At 43.0% G+C, this 27,820-nt stretch overlaps 2 protein-coding genes across 3 annotated transcripts in view; one reads left to right on the forward strand and one right to left on the reverse strand.

Moving 5' to 3' along the window:
* Window positions 1–754: 754 nt before the first annotated feature.
* On the reverse strand, window positions 755–11,712 carry rnf25 (ring finger protein 25). Of its 2 annotated transcripts, XM_056288313.1 has the most exons (10): window positions 11,685–11,712; window positions 11,335–11,406; window positions 10,890–10,986; window positions 5,427–5,494; window positions 5,185–5,254; window positions 4,063–4,134; window positions 3,262–3,408; window positions 2,827–2,916; window positions 1,942–2,079; window positions 755–1,762 (listed from the first exon to the last, which is right to left on the reverse strand). In XM_056288313.1, the coding sequence occupies exons 1-10, from the start codon at window positions 11,699–11,701 to the stop codon at window positions 1,010–1,012; spliced, it is 1,524 nt and encodes a 507-aa protein (XP_056144288.1). In that variant the 5' UTR covers window positions 11,702–11,712; the 3' UTR covers window positions 755–1,009. The 2 variants fall into 2 exon arrangements, with proteins under 2 accessions (XP_056144288.1, XP_056144290.1); XM_056288315.1 differs by lacking the exon at window positions 4,063–4,134.
* Window positions 11,713–13,298: 1,586 nt separating this feature from the next.
* Window positions 13,299–27,820, forward strand: part of anapc2 (anaphase promoting complex subunit 2) — a 30,383-nt gene continuing 15,861 nt past the window's right edge. Inside the window, exons 1-7 of the mRNA XM_056288342.1 lie at window positions 13,299–13,631; window positions 13,784–14,033; window positions 21,310–21,622; window positions 22,974–23,106; window positions 23,389–23,599; window positions 23,703–23,822; window positions 24,107–24,224. Coding sequence (XP_056144317.1) covers window positions 13,536–13,631; window positions 13,784–14,033; window positions 21,310–21,622; window positions 22,974–23,106; window positions 23,389–23,599; window positions 23,703–23,822; window positions 24,107–24,224 — 1,241 coding nt within the window. The 5' untranslated portion in view covers window positions 13,299–13,535. The remainder of the gene's footprint in view (window positions 13,632–13,783; window positions 14,034–21,309; window positions 21,623–22,973; window positions 23,107–23,388; window positions 23,600–23,702; window positions 23,823–24,106; window positions 24,225–27,820) is intronic.

Raw genomic sequence — 27,820 nt, forward strand, 5'->3', positions numbered from 1 at the left:
AATCAAACATTCCCTTGGAATTTAATATAAAGTACATATATTGTTTGAGTAACGCATATGAGATTTTTTTGTGACTTTGTTTTGTCGATGGTAAAAAAAAAATAGGAAAAAGAAACTCATTGTCATGGCATGGTTTCTTGTTATAGTTCAATTTCCCTATAAGGTTTATAATGAGAAAAATATAAAATCAACGAATATATAAGCCTATATATTTAATAATTCTATATTTGTACCTAATATTTAATATCTTTTTATAGGTAGTATAATTATACTTCATTGACTAATGTACCAATTTGAGATCTCATGATTGCTGTGCATGATGAAAGAGGAAATAATGATTGTTGATTAAGTTCTCTCTGGACTGCAGCAGTTTGAGAAATTAGTTTGAGACAGTTCAGGTCCTGTGGACAGAGCTTTATATTAACTGTTTTAATAGATATGCTCTTCTAACACCAATATGATACCAGCTAAATGTGGTAAATGTATGGTTAGTTATTCAAAAACATTTTAGTCTTAAGCCCAACAGCCCCTCTGCTTTAGATCTTCACAGCTATCCTACCATATTTTGATACGAGTCTTCAGTAACAGCATGAAAAACACAGGCAAGGGAAAAGGAAAAAATATCCACATAAGATTAAACAAGGCCTTCATTAGGTTAAAACCCTTGCTCCTCTGGCAAACTGTCTAGTTCTTATTCAAACTGCCTGGTTTATGAATAAATTAGTTAAGAGAGACATCGTAGTGTGTTAAGTATTCTTTGCACCTCAAAAAGTGAGTTTATTTAGATATTTTGTTCTCTCATGACATATTTCATCACACAAGAAACCAACAACCATTTGCATCTGATATAAATATACATAACTGTCCTTACCAAAGACCAGAATAAAAGCACTGCAAAGGAAGATAGGACATTATACTGAGAGTCAGTTCTAATGCAGAGCTTTATTCTATGCAGATTGTGAGTGGAGGCACAAATATATTTACTCATCGGCCCTCCTAAGACCCTTTGTCATAGCACCCCCTCTTGTCCCACCTCTCTGTCCACCACTTTCTGATGAAAGCCCCTTCCATGACCCCGGCGAGCGCCGCCTCCTCTGCCCAAAGGATTACTGCCTCTTCCCCTGCTTCTCAAATCATGCCTGTCCCAGTGATGGTTCAAAGCTGGTTCATCCCATTGGCCCATTCCTCTGAGATGCCTCTCATCCCAGTGGCTTGGCCGTTGGAAGGATCCATGGGGGCCTCTTTTCCTGCTTCGATTGCCCTCTCTGCGAGCCGTTTCTCCAACCTCATTTGAGCGCTCAATTTTCAGGGAATTCAGATTTGGCTGACACAGTGGCTGTTTATCTGTAGAAACCTGAGGCTCTTGTTGAGTGAAATTTGTGGGACTCTCCCCATCCATCTTACACAGACTTAGCTCTGTGTGCCCTAGTTTCTGCTCGCCATGGCTACCCGGAAATTTGTTTTTTGACGGTCCTTCAGAAGAATGGCCTTGGGTGCTGTCAGAAGACAGAGAGAGTTTATCTAGATTTTCAGTGGGAGGACCAGGCCTCCCATGTTGTGGCCTTCCCCTACTTCCTCTCCTTTGCCCCCTCCATTGGCCCTGTCGCCTATGACCAGGTGCACCTCTGCGATGTGATGAGCCAGTATGCATTTGGTCCTGATGAACACAGATTTCATCAGCAGACACAGCAGGGGTGGAGGACACTGACTGGCTAGGTGAGACACTGGTATCGAGGTTACTGTTTTCAGCATCAGAGGGTGCCTGCGGACATTAATGTGCATGAGCGTATTTAAAATTTTCACATAACATATAAATGTCATAGCCAGAAGAATTTTGTTAGTTGGTCCAATTGATCTGTAGTGAGACTGGGTCCAAAAGCAATTTAAAATTGAGCAATTTTTGCTATATTACATGATGTAAAGTGTATGATTTATCATTACCTCATTGATATGGATGAGAAAGCGATTTGATTCCACCTCAGGATCAATGATTCCACCTTTAGCTTTCTGCTTTTCCAAAAGCTTCTGGAGTTCAAACCACTTCTGTCGGAAATCTCCCCCAATCTCCGCTCCTTCGAGCTAAGTGAAAATCACAAGGTCTATAAATGTTTGTTGTGTGGGAATTAATTATTATGGAGTTTTTGCTGTTACAGGATTTGCATTACTGCACTGAAATTGGCATTTGTGCGGTAAAAACCATCCACATTCACTCTAAAAGCAGACACACTAAAAGCAGACGCTTTTATCCAAAGTGACTTACAAGGGAGACAGCAATAAGCAGATAAATTTGAGTGTTACTAACTGGCATCATAGAACGCACCATAGTAATCACTTCATAACCCAGAGTGCATGTTTTGTTGAGTACATTAGTGTAAGTGCACCTTAGATCATCAAGAGGTGGAGAATGTAAGTGCAAAGTGGAATTTGATCAATAATAACAAACTGCTTCAAAGTTATCTTTTGAATTAACAGGACAGCATGGCTCAGGGGGTAGAGCGAGTTGTCTAGTAATTGGAAGGTTCCTGGTTTGACCCTTTCTCCTCCAGAGAGAGTGTCAGTGTCCTTGAGCAAGACACTGAACCCCTAACTACTCCTGATCAGCAGGTTGGCGCCTTGCATGGCAGCCTCCGCCATCAGTGTATGAATGCGTGTGAATGGGTGGATGTGAGGCATACATTGTAAAGCGCTTTGAGTGGTCAGTAGACTAGAAAAGTGCTATATTAATGCAGTCCATTTACCGTTTAATCAAGTACAAATTCTGAAAAGACAATGAGGCATCAATACAATGGAATGTTTCAAGTTTCAGAAGAGGAATGTTGGCCTGACCTCTGGATCACGGGGGGCAGGGGAAGATAGCAGCTGATCAACATTATATGTCAAAGGCTCTCTGCACACTGGACAGACAACAGTCAGCTCCTATAGGACAGGGTGGGAAAAATAAGTCACGTGAGCAAGCATCCTCAACAATATAGGGGGTGAAAGACAGTTAAGATTGACTGACAAATCTAAATCATACTCTTGACAATAGCTCACTTCCAAAAGAATGTGAGAATGATGTTGATGCTTTTCAACCGATTTAGCCCTAAAATAAGAAATACTGCAGTGTATGTCCATGCTGGACTGTTGAGATGACCCTACTTCACTCACTATGTCTCAAATCTTTAAAGGCTAAATCTGACACAAGTGTATCCCAAGTTAATGTGCAGTAGTGTGTATGATTTCTATCAGCTTGTCGGTCTGTAGACAATGACAGGACACGACCTGCTCGTCTGATCTCTCTCTGGTCTTGTCCTCCTCTAGTTCCTTCTCCCTCTCGCGGAGCTCCCTCTCGGAGTGAGTGATGTAGCGGCCCAGGCAGTGGGAGTGGAAGTAATGGTAGCAGCTTGTCTTCGTGAACACCTCTTCCTCCTGAGAGAATGCACGGAGAAACAGTTTCTAACAGTTTTACAGTATTAGTCAGTTTAAATCTAGTCTTAAAACCAACACTGTTGAACAGAAAACCGACACCTGTACTGATAAGCATGCTTTAATTCTAAAGCTCAGTAAAGAGCACAGACCAATAGGATCTAGTGTGTCTATGCCTCACACTTCTAAACCATGGAAGTGTGAGGCAGAATGAAAAATGATGTGATGTGAAAACAAATTAAAGTGATTATGTTCGGGTTTGTAAAATTTGTACATTTCTACAAAAAATAAGGTCCAGTGGTTGTTTGAGTATGTGTCCTATGACATTGTTGCTAACCAAATGCAAGGGCTCAGAATCTGACTCTTTTCCCTTATGTTTCAATGAAACATGGAACTTAAACAGCCCTACCATAGAATTATACTTAGTCACAGCTGACATTTTGTTACCCTCAAGTATCATCTATCAGCTTCCTTTGAAAAATATCAGTTGTTTAAATCCTTCTTCTTCAATGCTTCAGCCCACTTAATGTCATTGGTTTGTGATGAACAAAGCTCAAATGTCCAAGGGGAAAAAACAGATAACACACAATGAAAGTTTGGACTTATCCAAATGTTTCCATTTTTTGTACTAAGCCAGCTCATAAACAAGCATTATACCTTAAACCCATACAGGCAAATGACACAACTCCCATGAGGAATATTGCTCTCCGTCAGAATCTCTTTAGCTTTCTGTGGGGATGGAAAAGTGGTGCACAATGAGAAACTACAACAGGGCATTATTAAAAGACTTAAAAATAGAACAGGCCAACATTCAAAAAACAGTATTTTTAGTCACAGCCCTTGTGATAGTGGTGAGGGGGAAATCGATTGAGTGCAAAATTGTAATGCTGAGCCATGACAATTTAAATACTGCAGCATTTCCCGATTGACAATATTGACACACAATTAACAGATGTTGCAAAGAGGTTTGATGTAATAATTTATACATATCTAAATGTCCATCCATCCATTATCTGAACCACTTATCCTGCTCTCAGGGTAGCGGGGGATGCTGGAGCCTATCCCAGTAGTCACTGGGCGGCAGGTGGGGGGACACCCTGGACAGGCCTCCAGGCCATCACACAGGGCCCACACACACACACACACACACACACACACACATTCATACCTAGGGACAATTTAGTATGGCTGATTCATCTGACCTACATTTCTTTGGACTGTGGGAGGAAACCGGAGCACCCGGTGGAAACCCAAGCACACACGTGGAGAACATGCAAATGCCACACAGGACGACCTGGGACAACCCTCACAGTTGGACAACCCCGGGGCTCGAACCCAGGACCTTCTTGCTGTGAGGTGACAACGCTAACCACTGCACCACTGTTCATGTGTGAATTTTAATTGTTTGAATGTTCATTCAAGGAAGCATTCTCACTTTATAACACATTGGGCATAAATTCAATGCATTCTATTGTACATTTTTTTTGATTGTTGTAGTTTTCACATTTTACTGTAGATAAGATAAAAATGTAATATCAAATTTGAAAAATTCATAATTTTTTGATATCTGAAAATCACAATATCTGTCAAATCGGCACTAAAATATAGCTGTCAGATTGCATCAGGAGGTACCTGCTAATGACCAGCCCTATCTTGTGTATTGAATAAAAATAAAATCACCAATCATAAATAACAAATATTTTTTGTTTAATTGTATGAACTAATCCTGTGGGGAAAAAATAAAAGAGGAAAAAGTACAGTGTTGGAGTGACAACTGACCTCGATGAGTTGATATAAGACAGGTGAACCCAGACAGGATTCTGCCTCAGCCTGCAGACTCCTCTGGACACTGAGAAAAGTGACAGAGAAACAACAATGGTGGTGAGAACAATGTTGTTTCTATTGTGCAAGGCTAATAGAACTTTGCAGATAAAAGAAATGGCAATATCAGGGAAGGCGACCGATACATGGAATAATAGCAAAGCAGACAAAACCGTCATTAGCCCACTTAATGTCATTACCTTATAAGCTTGTCATCAGAAAGCCCCCGTGGGTTATGGATGGAGATGATAGGAGAAGAAGAGGGATACTGACCAAAAGGGAAAGAGAAACTCAGATTTTATGGTATGTTGTGTTCAGTGTCTCTGCTTGAATTAAAACAACAAAACATCAGCATGTCTCTATGTAGGTGACTTTGTAAGTACATAAACATTCCTAATACTACTACTACTTTTGGCTGCTCCCGTTAGGGGTCGCCACAGCGGATCATCCGTTTCCATTTCTTCCTGTCCTCTGCATCTTCCTCTGTCACACCAGCCACAGGCATGTCCTCCCTCACCTCTTTGGCCTTCCTCTTCTCTTCCCTGGCAGCTCCATATTTAGCATCCTTCTCCTAATATACCCAGCATCTCTCCTCCACACATGTCCAAACCATCTCAATCTTGCCTCTGTTGCTTCGTCTCCAAACCGTCCAACCTGAGCTGTCCCTCTAATATACTCATGCCTTATCCTGTCCTTCTTCGTCACTCCCATTGAAAATCTTAGCATCTTCAACTCTGTCACCTCCAGCTCTGCCTCCTGTCTTTTCGTCAGTGCCACTGTCTCCAAACCATATAACATAGCTGGTCTCACAACCATCTTGTAAACCTTCCCTTTTAACAGTCATAATAGTGAAGGTAAAATTTATTTTACACATCTGCAGACAATGACAAGGACTGGAGATGTCTTACTGTAACTTTATATACGGTGTAGCTCAGACGTGGCTTTTTATCATTTAGAGTTCTGCCATTGAATCGATCACTAGTTATCGTACAGTAAGACCCTCTTAAAGCATTTGAGCCGAGACCAGGAGGCTGTGGAGGGGGCTGAGGGACCTGAACAGTAGTCTACAGTGCGAGCAATTTACTCGCATTTGCTCCCAAAAATAGATATACCATATGCAGCATCCGGATAGCGTAGCGGTCTATTTCGTTGCCTACCAACACAGGGATCATCATGTCAAATCCCTGTGTTATCTCTGGCTTGGTCAGGCATCGCTACAGATACAATTGGCCGTGTCTGCAGGTGGGAAGCCAGATGTGGGTATGTGTCCTGGTTGCTGCACTAGCACCTCCTCTGGTCGGTCGGGGCGCCTGTTCGGGGGGGAGGGGGTACTGGGGGGAGTGTGATCCTCCCACGCGCTACGTCCGCCTGGTGAAACTCCACACCGTCAGGTGAAAATAAGCGGTTGGCGACGCCACATGTATTGGAGGAAGCATGTGGTAGTCTGCAGCCCTCCCTGGATCGGCAGAGGGGGTGGAGCAGTGACCAGGATGGCTCGGAAGAGTGGGGTAAGGTTGCTTTTAAAAGGGCACAAGCAAGCAAAGCCTCGGGAGCCATGGAGGACCTCCACAACAAAGAGAATTAACCCCTCTGGAAGAGATTGTAGAGCAAACACTGGTTACTGAACAGATAGAAGGCATGGAGGGCACAGACATGGCTGAGCCCTCTACAAGATGAAGGTAGGCCTAATTATCAGTCTGTTAAGGTTAAGTCGTTATGAAATTGCTTCTGTGCTTTGTGAGCTTCACTTTTTATTTATATACACCTGCACAGGATAACTAATGTTACTAAAAAGTAACTGGAGAATATTATTGTTCATTGTTAAGCTCAGACTTCTCATTCACTCAGTGATACAATAGTTATTATTGGTGTTGTTGGCGTTTCTAACGTTTAAACTTTTAACTTGCGCTAACCCAGCCACTGAGGATGTGCAAGCCACCGCATTCTTCCCCCCCCCCTTTTCTCTCCAATTGTACTTGGCCAATTACCCCACTCTTCATCCTGGTCTCTGCTCCACCCACTCTGCCAATCCGGGGAGGGCTGCAGACTACCACACGCCTCCTCCGATACATGTGGAGTCACCAGCCGCTTCTTCTCACCTGACAATGAGGAGTTTCGCCAGGGGGACGTAGTGCGTGGGAGGATCACGCTGTTCCCCCCAGTTCCCCCTCCTACCCGAACAGGTGCCCTGACTGACCAGAGGAGGTGCTAGTGTAGCGACCAGGACCCATACCCACATCCAGCTTCCCACCCTCAGACACGGCCAATTGTGTCTGTAGGAACGCCCAACCAAGCCGGAGGTAACACGGGGATTCGAACCGGCGATCCCCGTGTTGGTAGGCAATGGAATAGACCGCTACGCCTCCTGGACGCTCCTAGCCAGTGCATTCTTAGTGCTGGTCCCAAGCCCAGATAAATGGAGAGGGTTGCGTCAGGACGGGCATCCAGCGTAAAACCTTTGCCAAATCAAATACGTGGATCATAAATCAGATTTCCATACCGGATCAGTCGAGGCCCAGGTTACCAACAACTGCCAGCGGTACTGTGGGCCATCAGGGTAATGGTGGAAACTATGCTACTGTTGGCCGAAGGAGAAGGACGGGGAAGGCATGTTCAGAGGCAGTGGGAGAGGAGGAAGGGTAAGAGTGTGGAGGAGTCATTGTACATTGGATACAAACACACATTGTAGAACGTGAATCGGCTGCTCTTGCTTGTAGACATTTTCCCAGTCCACATACCTACAATCGCACTGCAGAACTACTGGAGGAAATCCATTCAGAATATGGACTCACAACTGACACTATTATGGCTACTGTAATTGACAATGCATCAAACTTCTCAAACGCATTTCGAGAGTTCAATATCACAGTCATGTCAGAGGAAAAGGATGAGACAGATGATCAGGAACAGGATTTTTCATTTGTAACAATAGATTTATAATAATAGATCCAGAGGGAGAAGATGTGTCAAAGTGATCATTCCACAACCTCACGTCAGGTGTTCCACTCACACACTGAGTTTGGTTTCAACCACTGATGCCAAAAGGGCAATTAAAGACAATTCAACTCTCTCCGGGCTGAATCATTCATCCATGGCAAAGTGTTCAGCTCTATGGAATGCTTCTGGCAGACCAAAATATGCAGAAATACTCAATGACTTGACCAACCAGCAACTGAAGACACCCTGCATTTGTAGGTGAAATTCTTTTTATGAATGTTTGAGTCAGCTGACATTTCTTCAGAAGCTTCCTGACATCATGCCTGCCTTGCAACTCCCACTGTTCAAAGAGGTAGGTAGAACTTGATTTCCATGAGGAATACTGCAGATTCTTCAAGCCCATTGCCATTGCAGTTGACCACCTTCAAGGTCAGACCTCATGCCACTATGGTGAGCTCATACCTTCCCTCTTTGCTGTTCAGGCTAAACTACATGACCTGCAAGCTTCAAACCTGTGGTACTGCTCACACATCTTGAAAGCCACCATAGCTGGCTTTGAGAAAAGGTTCAGTAAATTCTTACAGCTGAAGACTGATGTCAATGAAGCCATCCTGGCTACAGCAACCCACCCGTTTTTCAAGATGAGGTGGTTGCCTTCCAAACTAGCTGCAGAGAATTAGAGACCTGTTTCACCTGTTTCTGCACCCAGCTGAAGAGCTGGGCCTTCTGTCAGAAAGTGAGCCTCATCAAACACCACTGAAGGGAACGAAGATGATTTCTTCATCTTCTCTGACCAGGGTACGGGTAAACTATTCTCACTTCAGTGTCTTGAGGTTACACTGCAATTTCATGAATCAACCATCAAAAACGAATATTCATCAATTAAAAAATAAACGAGCAACTAGTTTCATGCTGTTTTTAAAAATATTTTTGTGATATTAAAAACACTTGAATTTAATGTAAATTCATAACAACCTTGTTTCCCTGTTTGCCTCTACTGTTTCCAGTTGCCCAGCATCAGCAAAGCAGAGTTGGAGACCCTTCACTTTCTGGAGGACCCCAGAAAGGACTTTTCCTCATTGGATTTATATCCACTGATTAAGCTACTCGTTGTGAGATTCAATACCGCTTTGTCATCATCAGCATCAGTTGAACATCTCTTCGCTTTTGCAGGCATGGTTTACCACCCCCACAGAAGGCGATTAACAGCTGAACTGATGGAGAAATTATCCATCCATCCATCCATCCATTATCCAGACCGCTTATCCTGCTCTCAGGGTCACGGGGATGCTGGAGCCTATCCCAGCAGTCATTGGGTGGCAGGCAGGGAGACACCCTGGACAGGCCACCAGACCATCACAGGGCTAATTGGGATGTGTAAGGTGTAATTGTGATCTGCAGTGTGGTGATTTGGTAGAAAGCCAATCTGACTCTTGCTCAAGACACTGTGTTTGGTAAGGAAGGCCTGTATTCGGGCATTCAGAATACAGCAGAAAACCTTCCCGAAGGTACTGCTCACACAGATGCCTCAGTAGTTATTGGGGTCAAATTTATCTCCACTGTTGTATATTGGGGATAAAAGCCCCCTATTCCAGGTGTCAGGAAAGCAGCCAGCTTGTAGAACCAGGTTGAACAGTTTAAGCAGGGCCCTCTGCAGCTCAAGAGAACTGTGTTTGAGCATTTCAGTCCTGATGCTGTCAGGGGAAATTAGTTGTGAATTTTTTTTTAAAACGTTTCTCTATTTTAAACGTTTCTCCCCCTCTGTGAGCTCCAGGTGGGGACCGGCCATTCGGAAAAGTCATCCCGCCCACAGAGGCATCTGGTTTGCCTTATTTTGTTGAAACTACTGGTTCTGGTCTGAAGATTAAAAAAAATCATGGGGCGATTCCCCCAGCCCCAGGGCATGTCCCTGACCGCCCTGCAACCCCCAGGAGCCCATACAGAACCCCCAAAAAAGCCTGGATAAAAGAATGCCATGGGGGACCTTGGCCAAAATCAACACTATAATACGGTGATGCTGACAATGGATTATTCAAAATATACCAATAATAGCTGAAATATTTAACTTACCCTGCGGTGCAAGAGCACAATTGGTCCACAATGTGTTTCAGAATTGGTTGATGGGTTTCTCATTCTTCGATTGCGACCGGTAAGCTTTACCCTCAATTACAGTTGCACCCGGCAGCCCGGAGTCCACGCAAGTGAGTTTTACTGTTAATATTCTGAATGCATCCCTCCTGCATACTGTAACCCCTTCTGCCTTTCACAGGATGATATTAAGGATGAATTACTCCAAAATACATCACTTATTTTCTCTGGGAATGCGCTGATTTCTTCCTTCATGTTTTGGGGTTTACCGGCTACTTCCTGGATGGCTCTGAAAAGCTTGATGGGCACAGCAAGTAACTAACAGTAACTAAGGGGGGGGGACTTTGCGAAAGGCCAATTACTCTGGACATGGGCCCTTATTTTCAGTCATCTGTGTTGTAGATAGTATTACACTAAGTTGAGAAAAGAAAGCCAAAGGTCATTGCTTGGCTGCTTACACCCTATCCAGTCATCTCATATGTATAAATGCCCTCTCCAGTAATGCTACCAATCACTCATCAGTGACACACCTTACATGCAAGCATAACTGAGCCCATCCAATTGAGTAAAGAAGAAGACAAAGGCTGAGATGCTATAAAAAAAAGGCAGGGAGTTGCATTCTATGAGGATTACACTACCTGTTGATCAAGGGTCAAAGTCAGGGTGAGTCGCACAAACTGGGAGACAGAGTCCTCGGCTGTGGATGGGTAAAGGACCAGGCTCACTTCCCAGCCCCTGAAAAACCGAAGGGCAAGTTAGCAGATTTGACAACTGTCTGAAACTGACAATACCTAAAATCAAATATGGCAATATTTTTTGAGCGCTTTATCACTAATACAAAACGTGAATTTCACATGTATTGGGAAGATTGACGCACGGGAACTAGCAATCTCCCCTTATCTGTACGTGACAACATGATAATACGATCTTAAGTATGCCTTTTTGGGCACAGTACAAACCACAATGGTAGATGAAATGAAACACAGTATTTGTCTGTAAGTGTAGCCTACGTGTCAATAATAAGTCAAACCCAGTTACGCATCTATCACAGTGCAGATATTGAGGTCTGGCACGATGTCTCACCCGTTATCTCCTCTGTACACCTGAAGCTCGTCCAGGTAGATAGACTGGAGCACCTCGATTTCAGACTGCACTCTGAAGAGTAGATAATAATAATAATAGTAAAAATGTGTTAATCAATTTGTTAACACAACCCCGGGTCAGCTAACGATGTTAGCTAATAATGTTATCGTTAGCTGACATGTTGTGTAACTATGAACGAGCCTAGCAACGTTTCACCTTAATTTTCCCCCAAGAACATAACTAACATCATTGTATAACTTTTCTGTATAATACATTATTGGGGTATGTCATGTAATCAGAATTCAATGAACTGGAAGAGGAGAATTTGAAAATACTGTTAACAAACTCACTCATACTCGGCAGCCATGGTGGTGGTTTGTCGGCCACTATAGCCGCTAGTGGGCGGTGTTGGATATGTCCTGCTCTGGGTAGACTGCCTCTTCATCATCCTCTTTCTCTTCTTTTTCTTCTTCTGCTGCTGCTTTTTCTTCTTCTTCTTCTTCTTCTTCTTCATTATTGACTGCTCACAAACCAATTTAAAATACACATACTGCCACACCTATGTGCAATACACGTACATTTTTCTTCTTACATGCGTTTAATTGCTGTTTGTGATGGGGTACATTTGATTGTTGATGTTTACCAGCAATGCCCTGTGATTGCCTGGCGGCCTGTCCAGGGTGTCTCACCACCTGCCGCCCAATGACTGCTGGGATAGGCTCCAGCATCCCCGCGACCCTGAGCGCAGGATAAGCGGTTTGGATAATGGATGGATGGAATTGTAAATACACATACAACTGCTTTATACTGGTTACAAATTATTGCCGTTATTGTTGTGGTTGTAACATAGGTATATAATATAGTATGTATTTGTGAGGTGGGTGGTAGGTCAATACATAAGATAACACAGTGTAAGAGTGGGAGTATATTGTATATGGGCATGATGGGTTGCGGTGTGGTATATTGTATAGTGTATGTGCAATATAGTATATAGGCAATATGGCATAATATATGGGCATATTTTGTTTACTCAACCACAACAAAACTCTGTATAGTGGCGACATACCTGTTATGCATACATGCTTGCCTCCAATTATTCCATTTATTTCTTCTGATGTTCCCCCCCCCCCCCCTGTGTGAGTGATGTCTGCAAGTGCTATAAACTGCTGTGAACCGGAGTCAAATTCCTCGCGTGCATCCCATTTGACTAAAAAAGTTGATTCTCATTCTGATCCGGCATATCGGAGTCCCAACACCGAGAGGCATCGGGACCCCATCGACCCACATACTCTTAATAAGAGAGTACGTAGCACCTTATACTGAGTCTTTGTCTACCTATATTTACCAAAGTGTCGACATTCAAAGCTTCATGACCCAACCTACATTTATTAGATACACCCTGGCCTATTAAGAAAAATAATAAATATTCAAGCCTTGAAAGTGTAAAAAGTTCCTTTTCTGTTTCGCATTTTCTTCATGTTGTTTACCTGCAAGTGAATTAATTCTAAACTGAATATATATTCCCATGTTTGCTGCTGGACTTCGCAAAAGGCGGAAGTTATTTTTCTCTCTCTCTCATTCTGTCTTTATACTACATGGATTACGCCACTACAGGTTAAACATTGGCTGAAATGTTTAATTGTTATTCTCATATTTTTCTGATTTAATAATATCCCACGCAGACTGTCACAACAACCGAATTCATATTGAAATCCATGAACCCTTTCAACATATGAATGATGATTAGCCAAAATGCAAGTGTTGACACGTGAAAGGATAAACTTACTTATAAACTCATCGATCTTCGATATTTGTGTTGTTTTTTTCTTTCCTTTTCTCCATATGTAGGGGATGTGATCGCCAATAAACTTGGGTCTCATACGGTCGTGTAGTAATAAATCCAGTAGATGGCGATAATGAAGTATTGTGGACTACCGCCGGCGAGGAGAGAAGTAGAAGAAAGCGCGAAACCCAGACGAGGAAGAACCAGGCGGACTAAGTTTCACCTCCCTCTGGTCGTTTATTTTTCACATTAAGCAGGAGAATGGCACGTAATGAGGCATGCAGATCCACATGCGGTGTCGCCGTTTATCGGAACTAACGTTGACATAGATATGTATAAGTGTAAGATCAGTGTAAATGTAAACACACACACATTTTTTTCTATAGGCACTTCTTTTAGCTCAGTGATTTAAAGTACGATGGAAGAAAATATGATGGAGTCGGATTCTTCTGAAAGGTCATCTTCAGTACCACAGGGGATTCCAGTCGCTTGGGAAACTGTCACTGCATGTTTGGTGAGTATGTTGTGTAGCAGGCTAGGTAAATGATGTATCCCACCTCAACACAGTGCTTGTTTCATCCTGTCCACTCCACTGTTGATGCACCGATTCTCAACGTGCCCTAACGCAACCATTTACAGGATCTTTTTTTTTTTACACATCTCTAGCTGTCTCCAGATTCTCAAGTGCTTGATGAGTCTCTGTCAGAATCTCTGGCCTCGTTATCTTTTCATGGATTGGGTAGGCTTTTGGGTGGCTGGCTGCTGGAGACCCTGCAGATCAGACTGAGCTCTGCCGTGGCCCCTGAGTTCTGGGCCGGGCTCAAGCAGCCGGAAAACCAGCTGGAGGAAAGGGATAGGGCTCGGCTTCTTCTATCTGCTATTCACACCCTGCTGGACAGACTGGAACCCTTCTTAGGCAAGTTATCATAAGATCATATGTTGTTGTCCTGATGAGTTGTCCTACCAGGTTGAAATTAGGGTGACCCAATGCAAACGGTCCGAATGCAGGGCTAACATTAAGATTTTTTAGGACAAATTCTTAATGTTCCACTCTTCATAGGTCAACCACACAAAAAGGTGTAAAACTTTGATATAACACATGTCAGGCTCTCCTGCTATTGATGTACAACAATACATAATGTGTTTTAATAAGACTGGGAAAAAAAACTTGCATGGGTTGTGATACTCGAGTATACTCACTGACAGTCAAGTCCAAGTCATTATGCTCTAAAAGAGCATAATGACTTGGACTTGACTCTGTCTTGAACAGTGACTATATAGTCTAGTATAAGACTTGAATTTTTTTTTTTTAAACATTTCTTTTTTGAATTATTTTGTTTTAGAAAAAGGAATACAGAACAAGGTACATATGTATACAAAAATACAGCATAGATGATGATGAATAAACAATAATGAATAAATCAAAATAATGATTGTTGTTAAAAAAAAAGAAAAAGGAAAGAAAGAAAGGAAAAAAGGGGGTATACAGCCCTAAATGGCAATCAGTTAAATACATTGTTGTTAAAAAAAAAAAGAAAAGGGAAAGAAAAAAAAGGGGGGGGGGATACAGCCCTAAATGTCAATCAGTTCAATGCAGTTCAACATTCCATCCTTCGATTTCAATATTATGATTCTCCAGGAAGTTACAGAAGATGTTCCAAATGCCCCAAAACTTGTCAAGCTTATTCTTTGTGATGTAACTTATCTTTTCTAAAGCACAGTAAAAAGTAATTTCTCTCAGCCATTGTGAAATTACACAGGTTGCTTTTTTCATCCATGAGCAGGCTATACACTGTTTAGCTTCCAAAAAGCAGATGTTGAGTAGGGATGTTACATTTTTAGAGGTCACAAAACCATTTGGGTAAATATTCAGTATACATAATTTGAGATTAAGAGGCACCTCTTTACCAGTGATCTGACTGGACAGATCCAGCACCTTCTTCCAAAAACAGATTATCTAGGGGCATTCCCACATGCAGTGGAACAAAGATCCTTTCTGGTGATAACATTTAATACAAGTATCAGGAATATTAGGGTTAAAGGGATGCAGCCTAGTTGGAGTAATGCACTGTCTGCTTATCCATTTGTACAGCAGTAATTTAGAATGTGTGTTTGCAGATTGGGTTTGAACTAATGAGCATGCTTCTGACCATTCTTCCACCATTAAATTCTCTTGCCAATCTGTGCTCCATGCTTGTAATACAAACAGATTGTATAATAAGGACACCTGTCCCCTAGCATCTAAAGATTTCAGAATAAAATGTTCTAGGTAGGATAGAGGGGGAAGTTTCAAACTATTACACTGCTTGGTCAATATAAAACTTCACAATTGCAGATAATAAAAAAAGAGTGCTTTGAAGGAATTCCATAGTTCTTCAGATGACATGAAATCATTGCCATTATAAAGGTCAGATACCTTAGCTATACTCTGAGCTGCCAAAGTCTTAAATCCTGGGTCCGCTCTTCCTGGCCGGAAATCATCGTTACCAAAGATTGGAGTAAATTGAGAGAATTGCGTAGTCTCTCCCAAATACGTAAGAGCACTGTGCCGAATCATTCCTGTATTTTTAATAAAAGGATTTTTAGTCTGTTTGATTAGCTTGCCCTTACTTGTTGAGTATAACAATAAGTTTAGAGGAATATTCATTAATCAGGATTCCATTGAGACTCAAGTTGGGGGGTGGTCCTTCACAAAGTAAAACATTCCTGCTCTATTTTGAGCTGCCCAATAGTACCATACAAGATTTGGTAAATTTAATCCACCTCTATCATATGGTAAATATAACAGGGAAAGCCTGAGCCTAGGACGCTTGTTGTTCCAGATGAAGTTTGAAAAACCTTTTTTTAATGAATTAGAGAAGGTGGGGGAGAAAGTGGAATAGACTGAAAAAGGTACAGAAACTTAGGCAAAATTTACATTTTTAGAATGTTGATACGTCCAATCAGATATAAGCAGTTTTGTCAGTTTATTTATAAGCTGAATAACCTTATTTGTGAGAGGGTTGTAATTGGTTGGGATAATTTTATCAATAGTCGGGGAGATCTCAACACCCAAGTAGGTGAGACAACTTAAAAGACCATAAAAGACGTATTCAGAGGGTTATTGAGTCAGTAGGAGCAAGACGGAATACCTATGCGTGAATGAGAGGGAGGACAGTGGAATGGTCAGGATGCAAGGAGTGGAGGTGATGAAGGCATATGAATTTAAATACTTGAGGTCAACTGTCCAAAGTAACGGGGAGTGCAGAAGAGAGGTGAAAAAGAGAGTGCAGGCAGGGTGGAGTGGGTGGAGAAGAGTGTCAGGAGTGATTTGCGACAGAAGGGTACCAGCAAGCGTTAAAGGGAAGGTTTACAAGATAGTTGTGAGAGCAGCTATGTTATATGGTTTGGATACAGTGTCACTGATGAAAAGACAGGAGGCGGAGCTGGAGGTGGCAGAGTTGAAGATGCTAAGATTTTCATTGGGTGTGACAAAGAAGGACAGGATTAGGAACGATTATATTAGAGGGACCGCTCAAGAAGGACGGTTTGGAGACAAAGCAAGAGAGGAAAGATTGAGATGGTTTGGACATGTGTGGATGAGAGATGCTGGGTATATTGGGAGAAGGATGCTGAATATGGAGCTGCCAGGGAAGAGGAAAAGAGGAAGGCCAAAGAGGAGGTTTATGGATGTGGTGAGGGAAGACGTGCAGGTGGCTGGTGTGACAGGAAGATGCAAAAGACAAGAAGAAATGGAAACAGATGATCTGCTGTGGCGACCCCTAATGGGAGCAGCCGAAAGTAGTAGTAGTAGTCAGAGGGTTATACCTCTCATTTCGTTCATAAATACTATTTCAGATTTGCTGTTATTTATTTTGTAGCCTGCAAAGTCACCAAAAGAGCTGATCAGGTCAAGTAAATTAGGTAAAGTCTGTTTCAAGTTGGAGCAGAACAAAATTTTCTCGTCTGCATACGAGAAAAATTTTTCTCATCTGCATACTATACAATGTTCTATATCTCCTATCTTTATTCCCATCACGTTGGTATTTTTTGCGAATTGCCATGGCAAGTGGCTCGATGGTCAGGGTGAACAACAGGGGAGAAAGGGGACATCCCCATCTTGTTCCCCGATGAAGTTTAAAGGGTGCTGAAGAAAGCCCATTAGTTAAAATTACAGCCTGTGGGTTGGCGTAAAGGAAAATTTTATCCTATACCAAACCTTTGTAGGACGTAGGGCTGAATGATTTGGGAAAATATCTAATTGCAATTGTTCTGACAGATATTGCGATTTGATTTGCGATATAATTTTTGAAAATCAAACTTCAGTTCATTATTCACTGTATAATAAATTTAAAACATGTGATGGAGCCTCACCACTTTAGAACATTGAAATATTAATTGCTCTTAATAATATTCCAAGGAGGAGAGTGAAAATATATGAATAGATTCAAAATGTATTTATTAAAACAAAAAATGGTATAGAACACACATATGAAGACACATAGAACAATTATCACAAAGCTTTGACTGTTAATTTAAATAAAAAACAATAATGAAAGTAAACAATTCCAGAATGTAAGAAAATGTATAAAGTAATTTAAGAAGATATGACATTTTGTAAACATTATGTAAACATTCCTTTAACATTCTGTGAATACTGAAATTCCCTGTACATTCTGTAAACACTGAAATTACAACCAAGCTTTAAGTTAAAGTCCTCATCGATAAAGTGCACGGTAAGGCTCAAGTAAGGCTCGGTCGTCCTACTTCACCACAAATCAGTAGTCGTGGTGTAATGTTCAACACGTTTCAGTTCACCCTCAACTTTTTCCCTGCATTCGTCATAAAGCTGAGGGATTGCCACTTGACTAAAATATGTCCTGAATGGAAGCACATATCTTTTGTCCATCATTTTTATGAGTTTTCGAAAGCCCTCTTTGGACACCGTATTTATTGCCACCATGTCTTTGGCAAGGTGATGAGTGATGGCGCTTGTTATCTCGTGGTGTCTCCGCGAACTCTTGTCATATGGGGTAGCAGCCACAAAAGACTCCGAAATTGTAGTTTGCCTACTTCGGGGAGGGGGGTTCTGGACGAGCAAATGCGCGCGAGGGCCGAAGGCCCGAGCTGCGTCTAACATCAGTCTACAGTTTCCCGCTGTTCCTAAACTGGACTAGCCCCTACCCAATCATAAGATTGGTCAATTCCGCTGTGAGCATTTGATGACGTGCTGCGGAGTTCCCTCCCACCTACCTCCGGACGATGCATTCTAGCACCAACCATGCCATTGGGTTAATCGGGTGGGATAAGGGGGAAAAATAGAAATAAATTTATAGAAGAAAAAATATATATACTGCAATAACTCCTTTTTTGTCCGATGGTGAGAGGTATATCTGTCCCCGTGGATCTGTCTATCTCAGACTGGAGTGCACAATTAAAATCCCCACCCATGATTAAATTGCCAGGTGAAGCAGCTAGAGATGAAAACAGATGTCTAAAAAAGGATGGATCGTCATTATTGGTTCCATACACATCGACTCGATTTAATCTAACAAAGAATTTTGCACTGAATAACGAGGTATCTGCCAAATCGATCTTCATTAACACTAATAAGGTGAAAAGGCACAGAATTATGTATCAGAGTGATTACCCCACACGAGTGTGAACTGAAGGAAGCCGAAAATACTCGACCCGGCTATCTTCTCCTCACTTTAACTACATCTTCAGAGGTCAAATTAGTCTGCTGGAGAAAATCTATTTTGGCTTTTAATTGTCTTATCCTACTCATGACTTGCTTTAACTTGACAAGTTTGTTCAAACCTCTTACATTCCATGAGGTGAACTGAAGTTCGGAGGACATGTTATAATAGCAACCAAGCTGAGTTGAGCAGATTTGGATAGGCGGGAAGGGGGGGGGGCAAATCAAAAGAAATGTGCCTTAGAACATTGTAAACATAACAAAATGTACTTCCCCAACTGAAATACACCCACCCCTCCCACAATAAACACATCCAAACAGCCCCAAAAGGGAGCCTAACTATGGAGCTTAGCTGGTCTGCCCATGTCAAGATCATGGAGAGGAACAGCATGCTTAGCAATCAAAACAGCCCCACGTGTAACATTATCAGGAAACTATTATAACCAAACAGCCTAAACACTTTGCACGATTTAAACCAATTCCGTTATTAGCCTACAGCTAATGTCAATATTATTAAATTATGTCTATGAGGTAATACGTACATAGTCAATGCTCACTGCGTGTTGTCTCACTTGCCCCAGCCTCCTGACTGTAAACCTTCAGTCCATGCACAAACGTCTCCGCTCCCCATGCCGTGTAGAACATGTGCCGTTTCCTCTTGAAAGTCACCAGAAGTTAGCAGGGTGAATTATTCCGTATCGCAGGTCTGAGATAAGAGAGGGAGGCCAGCTCCTTGTTCGCCGTGTAAAAAAAACTTTCCTTCGCTTGAGCAATTCGGCAGAAACGTCGGGGAAACGCATGACTCTCTGGTTATGACAAAATATTTGGCCTTTGGTTCTGGCAGCTTTCGTGACCCGAGACTTATCCGCATAATTTAGGAATTTCATTATCGCCACCCTGGGTCGCCCAGCATACCGTGTGTCAGCTTCAGCAGTTCTGTCAGTTCTGTGCGCTCTTTAATCAGCAGGAACTCCGGGAGGTTATAGTCACCAAGCACCTCAGGGATCCACTTAAAAAAATATATGTATATATTATTAAGAGAATATCCGTCCCCTCCTGCTTCTCCGGGAGACCCGCCAAGCAAAGATAAGAACGGCGGTCTCGGTTTTTCAAATCGTCCATTTTAAGCACCAATGCTTCAATCTCCACTGTCATCGTAGTGTTCTGGTTTCTCAGGAGCTCGATATTGTCTTGGTTGGTGCTAATTCTGTCTTCAGCTTCTGTAATAGGCACCGTGAGTGACCGCCTTTAGTTCACCCTGCACGCTCCGTATAGCGTTTAAATAGCTCATCAAATCTCGATACGAAGCCTTCTTCCATTGCATGAATAGCATCAATGGGCTTGGCTTGGGCTAGCTGCCACAGCCGCAGCTTCTTCGCTAGCATTGGCGTTAGTTTGCTGCATTGGGTCGTACATGGTGTCTGATTTCGTAGATTTTTGAGCCTTTGCTAACAGTTTCGGTTCCATTTGAGCAACTACTTTAAACAAAAAATTGTGACTGTTGACAGATTCTGTATAGGCTAACTGGTTGCTTTATTTCTCAAACCTTTCCGCAGAGCTCTGACACACGTCCACTCGGCACGCTGCCATAACCGGAAGTCTCCAGGATTTACTTTTTTTTATTTTCATTTTTTTTTTTTTAAATCTAATCCAATTTGTTTCTCTTCTTGTATTCGGCCTATTAATTTATGTCATTGAAACATTGGAAGATTGGAATCTGATATTTTCCTTCTTTGACGGAGGAAAAAAAGGTCTGAAATACAGTGTAGGGAAGTCCTGACTTTTAATGTGAAGGTGGACTACTACAGTTACGGTCATGGTGTTTGACTGGACTTGCACTGTTGTGATATCAGTCTTAACACAAGTTTTGGCCCCACTGTTCCTGAATTGGACTTGCCGCATCAGGTTTCGAGCTTGACTTGGACTCAATAAGCTTTGGTTTCGGGTTAGACTTGGACTCACCCCTATAAAGACTTAATTTGAACTTTGTCTCACCTTGGCTATTCTTGACCACAAGGCCAGGCATGACTAACAATAAATAATCAGAGCGGTTTTCAACTATGTGCCTTGTTGGTGTTTTTAGACTGAAAAGTGAGTAAATTTATGACCATCCAAACGCTGCCATGGGAGAACAAAAACAACTAAGCAGAGATTATTATTGGATAATACTTGAAACTGATTGTTGAATGTTAAATGGAGAAATGTGTACATTTGTTATTTTGCTTCAAAATGCACGGCAAAAGGTTCAAATGCTTTATTGTACAACGTTAAATGGGATGCCTGGTCATCCTTGTCGAAATGTCATTCTGTGAGGCAATTTATAGCAACCTTAACTGCTTATAGGACCACTCCTTGGGTAGGATGAAATAGTAAAACACCTGTTCTGTACAGTTTTTACATCGTTTTTTTTACTTAATTTTGTTAACCTATTCCATCCAGGTACGTGGTTGACTTTATTTGAAGGAAGAACAACCCCACAAACACAATATTAAAAGCTCTCCCTCTTCCCTTTTAGGAGGCCTGGAGAGGCTGGGGGCATGGCAGGAGGAGGGACGTGGTGGGCTTAGTGGCCCTGGGGCCAGTGGCCTGCGTGAAAGGGCCTTCACCATTATTCGAGCCCTCCTTCTATTTTCTCCCTCCACTGTTCTCCAAGAGAGAGTACTGGAGTTCTACAGCAGGACCTTCTCTGTGCATATGAGCCTGGAGGGGGAGGCCGAAGAGGGTGCCGAAGGGCCTGATGGAGGATTGTGTCCTGGCTGTGGTGTCCTGACACAGCAGTGTTGGTGTCAGGAAGCCCTGGAACAACTTCAAGAGCTCAGTCAGACACTGTGAGTGAATGTAGAAGTATGGGTATGGCGTCCGGGTAGCGTAGCAGTCTATTCCATTGCCTACCAACATGGGGATCGCCGGTTCAAATACCCATGTTACCTCCGGCTTGGTCAGGCGTCCCTACAGACACAATTGGCCATGTCTGCAGCTGGGATGCTGGATTTGGGTGTGTGTCCTGGTTGCTGCACTAGCACCTTCTCTGGTTGGTTGGGGCACCTGTCCCCCCCCCCCTTATCCCACCCAATGGCATATGGCCGGAACTCTTGTCGAATAACTCCCCTGGCTCACGTTTCCAGAAGGAGATAGTCGTAACACCAGCTTCCTTCAAACTCGTGTCGGCTGCTCTCGCTATTTTACACGCTGAAGCCTCACATGGATTGCATTACCTTCAGGCCGCAAAGGAAACGTAGGGGGAATGCTTTTGGTTGCAGGCACCCGGATGAGCAAGAGGGGTCACTGGAGAACGACGAATCCGCGAACACTACACTGATCTAAACCCACTATCCCTCGGGTAAGGTTGGCCTAATGAATGCCTTACCCCGTGGACGCTCTGGCCATGACCGGTTACGGCAAGTCTGGGATACGAACCTTCCAGCCACATGACGAGTGGATTGCAAGAACGGCGGTTTATTCCGCTCGGCCATCAGAGCGACGGGGCGCCTTTTCAGGGGGGAGGAGGAACTGGGGGGAATAGCATGACCCTCCCACGTGCTTTGTCCTTCTGGTGAAACTCCTCACTGTCAGATGAAAAGAAGCGGCTGAAACCTACCTTGGTAGTCTTCAGCCCACCCCGGATTGGCAGAGGGGGTGGAGCAGCGACCGGGACGGCTTGGAAGAGTGGGGTAATTGGCCGGGTACAATTGGGGAGAAAAGGGGGGGGGAATCCAAAAAAAAAGGAATATGGGTATTACACCTTGATCTGTTTCCCTGATTTGTGTGGCATGGCCATACTATTTTCATCCCTCATAAGACAGACATCGTTTGAAGTTTCATTCTAAAACAATTATTCATTGAAAAGTGTGACACACTGGTTAATATATTCCTGGCATTACAGCAAAATTCCTCATCAAAATATCAAAAAATATAAACTATTAGTGTATTAATGAGGGCAAAAGAGGCAGTGTGTATTTGTTTTTCAAATTTTGAGCAATCAAACATTGAATAAAAAATTATTTGAAATATGGGTCCTTTAACTGGCTTACTGTTGAGCCAATTAAATGATCGCTTGCATCATTTACTGATTGTACAATAAGATTTATTACAACTGTGAGGATATGATAAGCTGTAAGATTGGACACATTCAATATCTCGACACATCTAGTAAACTACTTTGACAGTCTCTCCTTTCAGTTCCAGACTGCAGCTGCTGGAGCGGGTCAGCTCCGAGGCGGTGACCTCCATCCTCCACAAGCTGATAGAACAACGGATGGAGCAGCACTGCAGGGGCGAGTACGAGCGCTCCTTTCTGCTAGACTTCCAGAAGGTAGTCTGTCCCCAGCATTGATAAGAGAATTTCAGAATTTCACACAAATGTTTGCATCTAATCTCTGTATGTATACAGACAGTGGTGAATATACAAGTTTGAAAGGTGTAGTTTGTGAGTCTTTAAAGGTATTTTTGGATTAGAGAATTCCTCAATGATTATTCTTTTGATACTCTGTTGTTTGGTTGGATAGTGACAGAAAAGGTCGATGTTTTTGCACACATTATATGCATGTCATTTTAAAATGTCTGAAACGTTATTTCCCTTTTATTGCTTTATCAGTGGCTGGAACTGGTGCTGAGCTGGCTAAGCAGGGTGTTTGCCAGTGAGCCGGGTGGGAGCTGCTCAGTCTCTACTCCCAGTGACTTTTTCAGTGGTGAAGCAGGCCAGCCAGCGAATACCTTGTTACAGCAGTGGAGGTGCCACATGCACAAGTTCTTCTGTAGGATCTATGTCAACATGAGGATCGAGGAGCTCTTCAGCATCATCAGAGGTAAGAGAGAAAGTGACATACACCCAAACTGATTGATAAAGAAGCACAGGTGTCAGTTCCTTGACTTTTTTCTCTTTCGGTCCATGCCTCACATTTCACTCAGATTTCCCAGAGTCTAAACCCGCCATTGACGATCTGAAGTTCTGCCTGGAAAGAACTAATCAGAGACAGCAACTACTCACCTCACTGAAATCAGCTTTTGAGAGTCGCCTTTTGCACCCTGGTTAGTTTGCCTATGGAAAGGAAATGGAAGCTCTCTATTGGGTGAAAATATATTGGTATAGGTTTTTTTTTGCAAAGGTTTTCTAGGGGCACTTTAAAAGTAGTGAATAAAACAATTGGATTTACCAGGTTATGTGTAGTTATTATTAAGTTATTTTTGTGCATGTCAGATATTTAAAAGTATTTATTCCGTAAAAAGGGTGGAACAATTAAGAACCTAAAAACTATTTCCAGTTATTGATTTATTTCTGTTTTGTTCCCTTCTTCTGAACCTACTAATTCCAGGGGTACACACATCAGACATTCTCACTGTGTATATCTCAGCCATTAAGGCCCTCAGAGAGCTGGATCCATCCATGGTCATTCTTCAAGTTGCTTGCCAACCTATCCGCAAGTATCTCAGGTGTGTTTTCAGACTGTACAGCATGTATTGTCTGCATGTGGAGCCATTTAATCCCATACACCCGACACATGCTATTACAGTTGGAGTGATACTATGGGTGAGTGATATTATGTATATGTGGTGATATTACACATTGAGTACTAAAATTTTCATTGGGAGTGACGAAGAAGGACAGGATTAGGAATGAGTATATTAGAGGGACAGCTCAGGTTGGACTGTTTGGAGACAAAGCAAGAGAGGCAAGATTGAGATGGCTTGGACATGTGTGGAGGAGAGATGCTGGGTATATTAGGAGAGGGTTGGCAGTGGGGGTTTTAACTAGATTGTTTAACACAATCTTGGAAAGTGAGAAGATGCCTGAGGAGTGGAGAAGAAGCATACCGGTACTGATTTTCAAGAACAAGGGTGATGTGCAGAATTGTAGCAACTACAGAGGTATAAAGATGATCAGCCACAGCATGAAGATATGGGAAAGAGTAATAGAAGCTAGGTTAAGAGGTGACGATTAGCGAGCAGCAGTATGGTTTCATGCCAGGAAAGAGCACCACAGATGCGATGTTTGCTTTGAGAATGTTGATTGAGAAGTATAGAGAAGGCCAGCAGGAGTTACATTGTGCCTTTCTAGATTTAGAGAAAGCATACGACGGTGCCGAGAGAGGAGGTGTGGTATTGTATGAGGAAGTGGGGAGTGGTAGAGAAGTATGTAGGATTGTTGCAGGATATGTATGAGGGAAGTGTGACAATGGTGAGGTGTGTGGTTGGAATGACAGATGGGTTCAAGGTGGAGGTGGGATTACATCAAGGATGGGCTCTGAGCCCTTTCTTGTTTGCAATGGTGATGGACAGGTTGATGGACAAGATCGGGCAGGAGTCTCCATGGATGATGATGTTCACAGATGACATTGTGATCTGTAGTGAGAGTAGGGTGCAGGTTGAAGAGAGCCTGGAGAGGTGGAGGTATGCACTGGAGAGAAGAGAAATGAAAGTCAGTAGGAGCAAGACAGAATACCTATGCAGGAATGTGAGGGAGGACAGTGGAATGGTGAGGAGTAGAGGTGACAAAGGCATATGAGTTTAGATACTTGGGGTGAACTGTCCAAAGTAACGGGGAGTGCAGGAGAGAGGTGAAGGAGAGAGTGCAGGCAGGGTGGAGTGAGGGGAGAAGAGTGTCAGGAGTGATTTAAGACAGAAGGGCACCAGCAAGAGTTAAAGGGAAGGTTTACAAAATGGTAGTGAGACCAGCTATGTTATATGGTCTGGAGAAAGTGGCACTGACGAAAAGACAGGAGGCGGCGCTGGAGGTGGCAGAGTTGAAGATGCTAAGATTTTCATTGGGAGTGACGAAGAAGGACAGGATTAGGAATGAGTATATTAGAGGGACAGCTCAGGTTGGACGGTTTGGAGACAAAACAAGAGAGACAAGATTGAGATGGTTTGGACATGTGTGGAGGAGAGATGCTGGGTATATTGGGAGAAGGATGCTGAATATGGAGCTGCCAGGGAAGAGGAAGGTTTATGGATGTGGTGAGAGAGGACATGCAGGTGGCTGGTGTGACAGAGGAAGATGTAGAGGACAGAGAGAGATGGAAATGGATGATCTGCTGTGGTGACCCCTAACGGGAACAACCAAAAATAGTAGTAGTAGTAGTATATTACTATTTAGGGCGGCACGGTGGTGTAGTGGTTAGCGCGGTCGCCTCATAGCAAGAAGGTCCTGGGCTCGAACCACAAGGTTGTCCAAACTTGGGGGTCATCCCAGGTCATCCTCTGTGTGGAGTTTGCATGTTCTCCCTGTGTCTGCGTGGGTTTCCTCTGAGTGCTCCAGTTTCCTCCCATAGTCCAAAGACAAATGTAACCCCTTTTTCACTGGCGGGCAACGCACATTTAGCACATTTAAACAAGACAAAAGCCTAATGCTACCAGTTACTAAAGTGTTACAATACAAATCAATAGTGCAACCGGATCCTGAGTTCTCAGCGGTGGGATGGTGAGCTGGCTGAACCTCCTGTGTACTAGTAGGCTAGTGCCACTAATGACAATATTAGTGATAATTGATAATAGAAATAATTAACCAAAATAAAAATAAATTTAGTAGCGCAGTGCCTCCACTGTGAAAATACTACACTTACCTAAGGCTAGTGAATGGTGTATCTTCCCAGAATTAAACAAACATGTGGTTAATGCAGGTCTTATAACCCTGCTGTGTACTGAAGTACTGTACAAGCTTATTACCAGCACTCTAAAAGTAAATGAGCTGCCAATACACCCGAAATATAATTAATAATAATAGGATTTTTTTGATAATACTGAGAGAGAGAAAGAGAGTGAGAGAGCGTGTAGTATTGTTGATTAAATAAACATTAATTTAAATTACACAGGGTGTGACAACCGGTCACAATAAACAGAAAGAAAGTATCAAAAGAACACAAAAATACCCAGCGCTTTCCGTTGGGGCCCGTTGGTGCACATTAAAGCAGTTCTCTGAGCGGAGGGCAAGGCAGCCACCGCTACGATGCCCAGGCGACGAGATAAAAGTGTGTGTGTGTGTCAGTATAAATGAAATTTTCGGGTTACTCACAACCCATCGCTCCCTCCACCGGGAGGCTGTGTGCAGTCCAGAGGATGGAAGGCGTAGTGCTAGCCTAGCAGCAGGTAGGTGTCGGCTCCCCAGTAGCGGCCTCCACCCGCAAGATGGCCACTGGTTGCAATGTTCAGACAACCCTGGCGAAGATAGTGGTCCTCCGGTGGGCCCAGCGCCGGAGAGCAGATGAAGCCTCTTTGAACAGCAGACAGGTCCCAGGAATGGAGCAGAGCGGCTCCCCTAGTTAGATCACCGTCCAGCGCAGCCCAATGACTTCTGGCTAGCCTCCACAACTCTAGTCGGCTAACACACTAGCACTGGATGCTAAATCCACTTAGCTAGCTAGCAGCGACACTGGCTATGGGGCATAAACAAAATAATCGGCATACTAAAACAAACCCCACCAGCAAGCATACGACCGCGGGCCAATCGCAACACTCCTGTCCTCAAATACGGGCCTAGTACACGGCTATGTATAAAGTCTCTGCAAAACGGGTACTCAGACAGAGCAGTAGAGAAAAAATGGACGTCTCGCCTCAGAGTCTTGCTTCAAATCCCCCAAACTCCTCCCTTTCCGTGAGGAGATCGACCGTTGCGAACCTCGCGATTTCGCGGGCATAACAACTCCACACCACATCAATGGCTAATAACAACATTCAAATAAAAATACAAAGAACAAATACATTCCATTGGTCCACATGTTTAGAAACCACACGGACATAGGAAATATCCAAGACACAAATCATGCTGGTAAATGAAGTACCACAACGTATGTACAATAGATTTTAGAGGTCCTTACACAAAGGTCAGGTGAATCGGCCATACTAAATTGTCCCTAGGTATGAATGTGTCGGCCCTGTGATGGACTGGTGGCCTATCCAGGGTGTCTCCCCACCTGCCGCCCAATGACTGCTGGGATAGGTTCCAGCATCCCCATGACCCTAATTAAGATAATCGGCTTGGATAATGGATGAACTGATATTACTATTTATAAATTTGCCCAAACAAATGTTGG

This window comes from Lampris incognitus, chromosome 10, assembly GCF_029633865.1.
Source record: "Lampris incognitus isolate fLamInc1 chromosome 10, fLamInc1.hap2, whole genome shotgun sequence".
Classification (NCBI taxonomy): domain Eukaryota; kingdom Metazoa; phylum Chordata; class Actinopteri; order Lampriformes; family Lampridae; genus Lampris; species Lampris incognitus.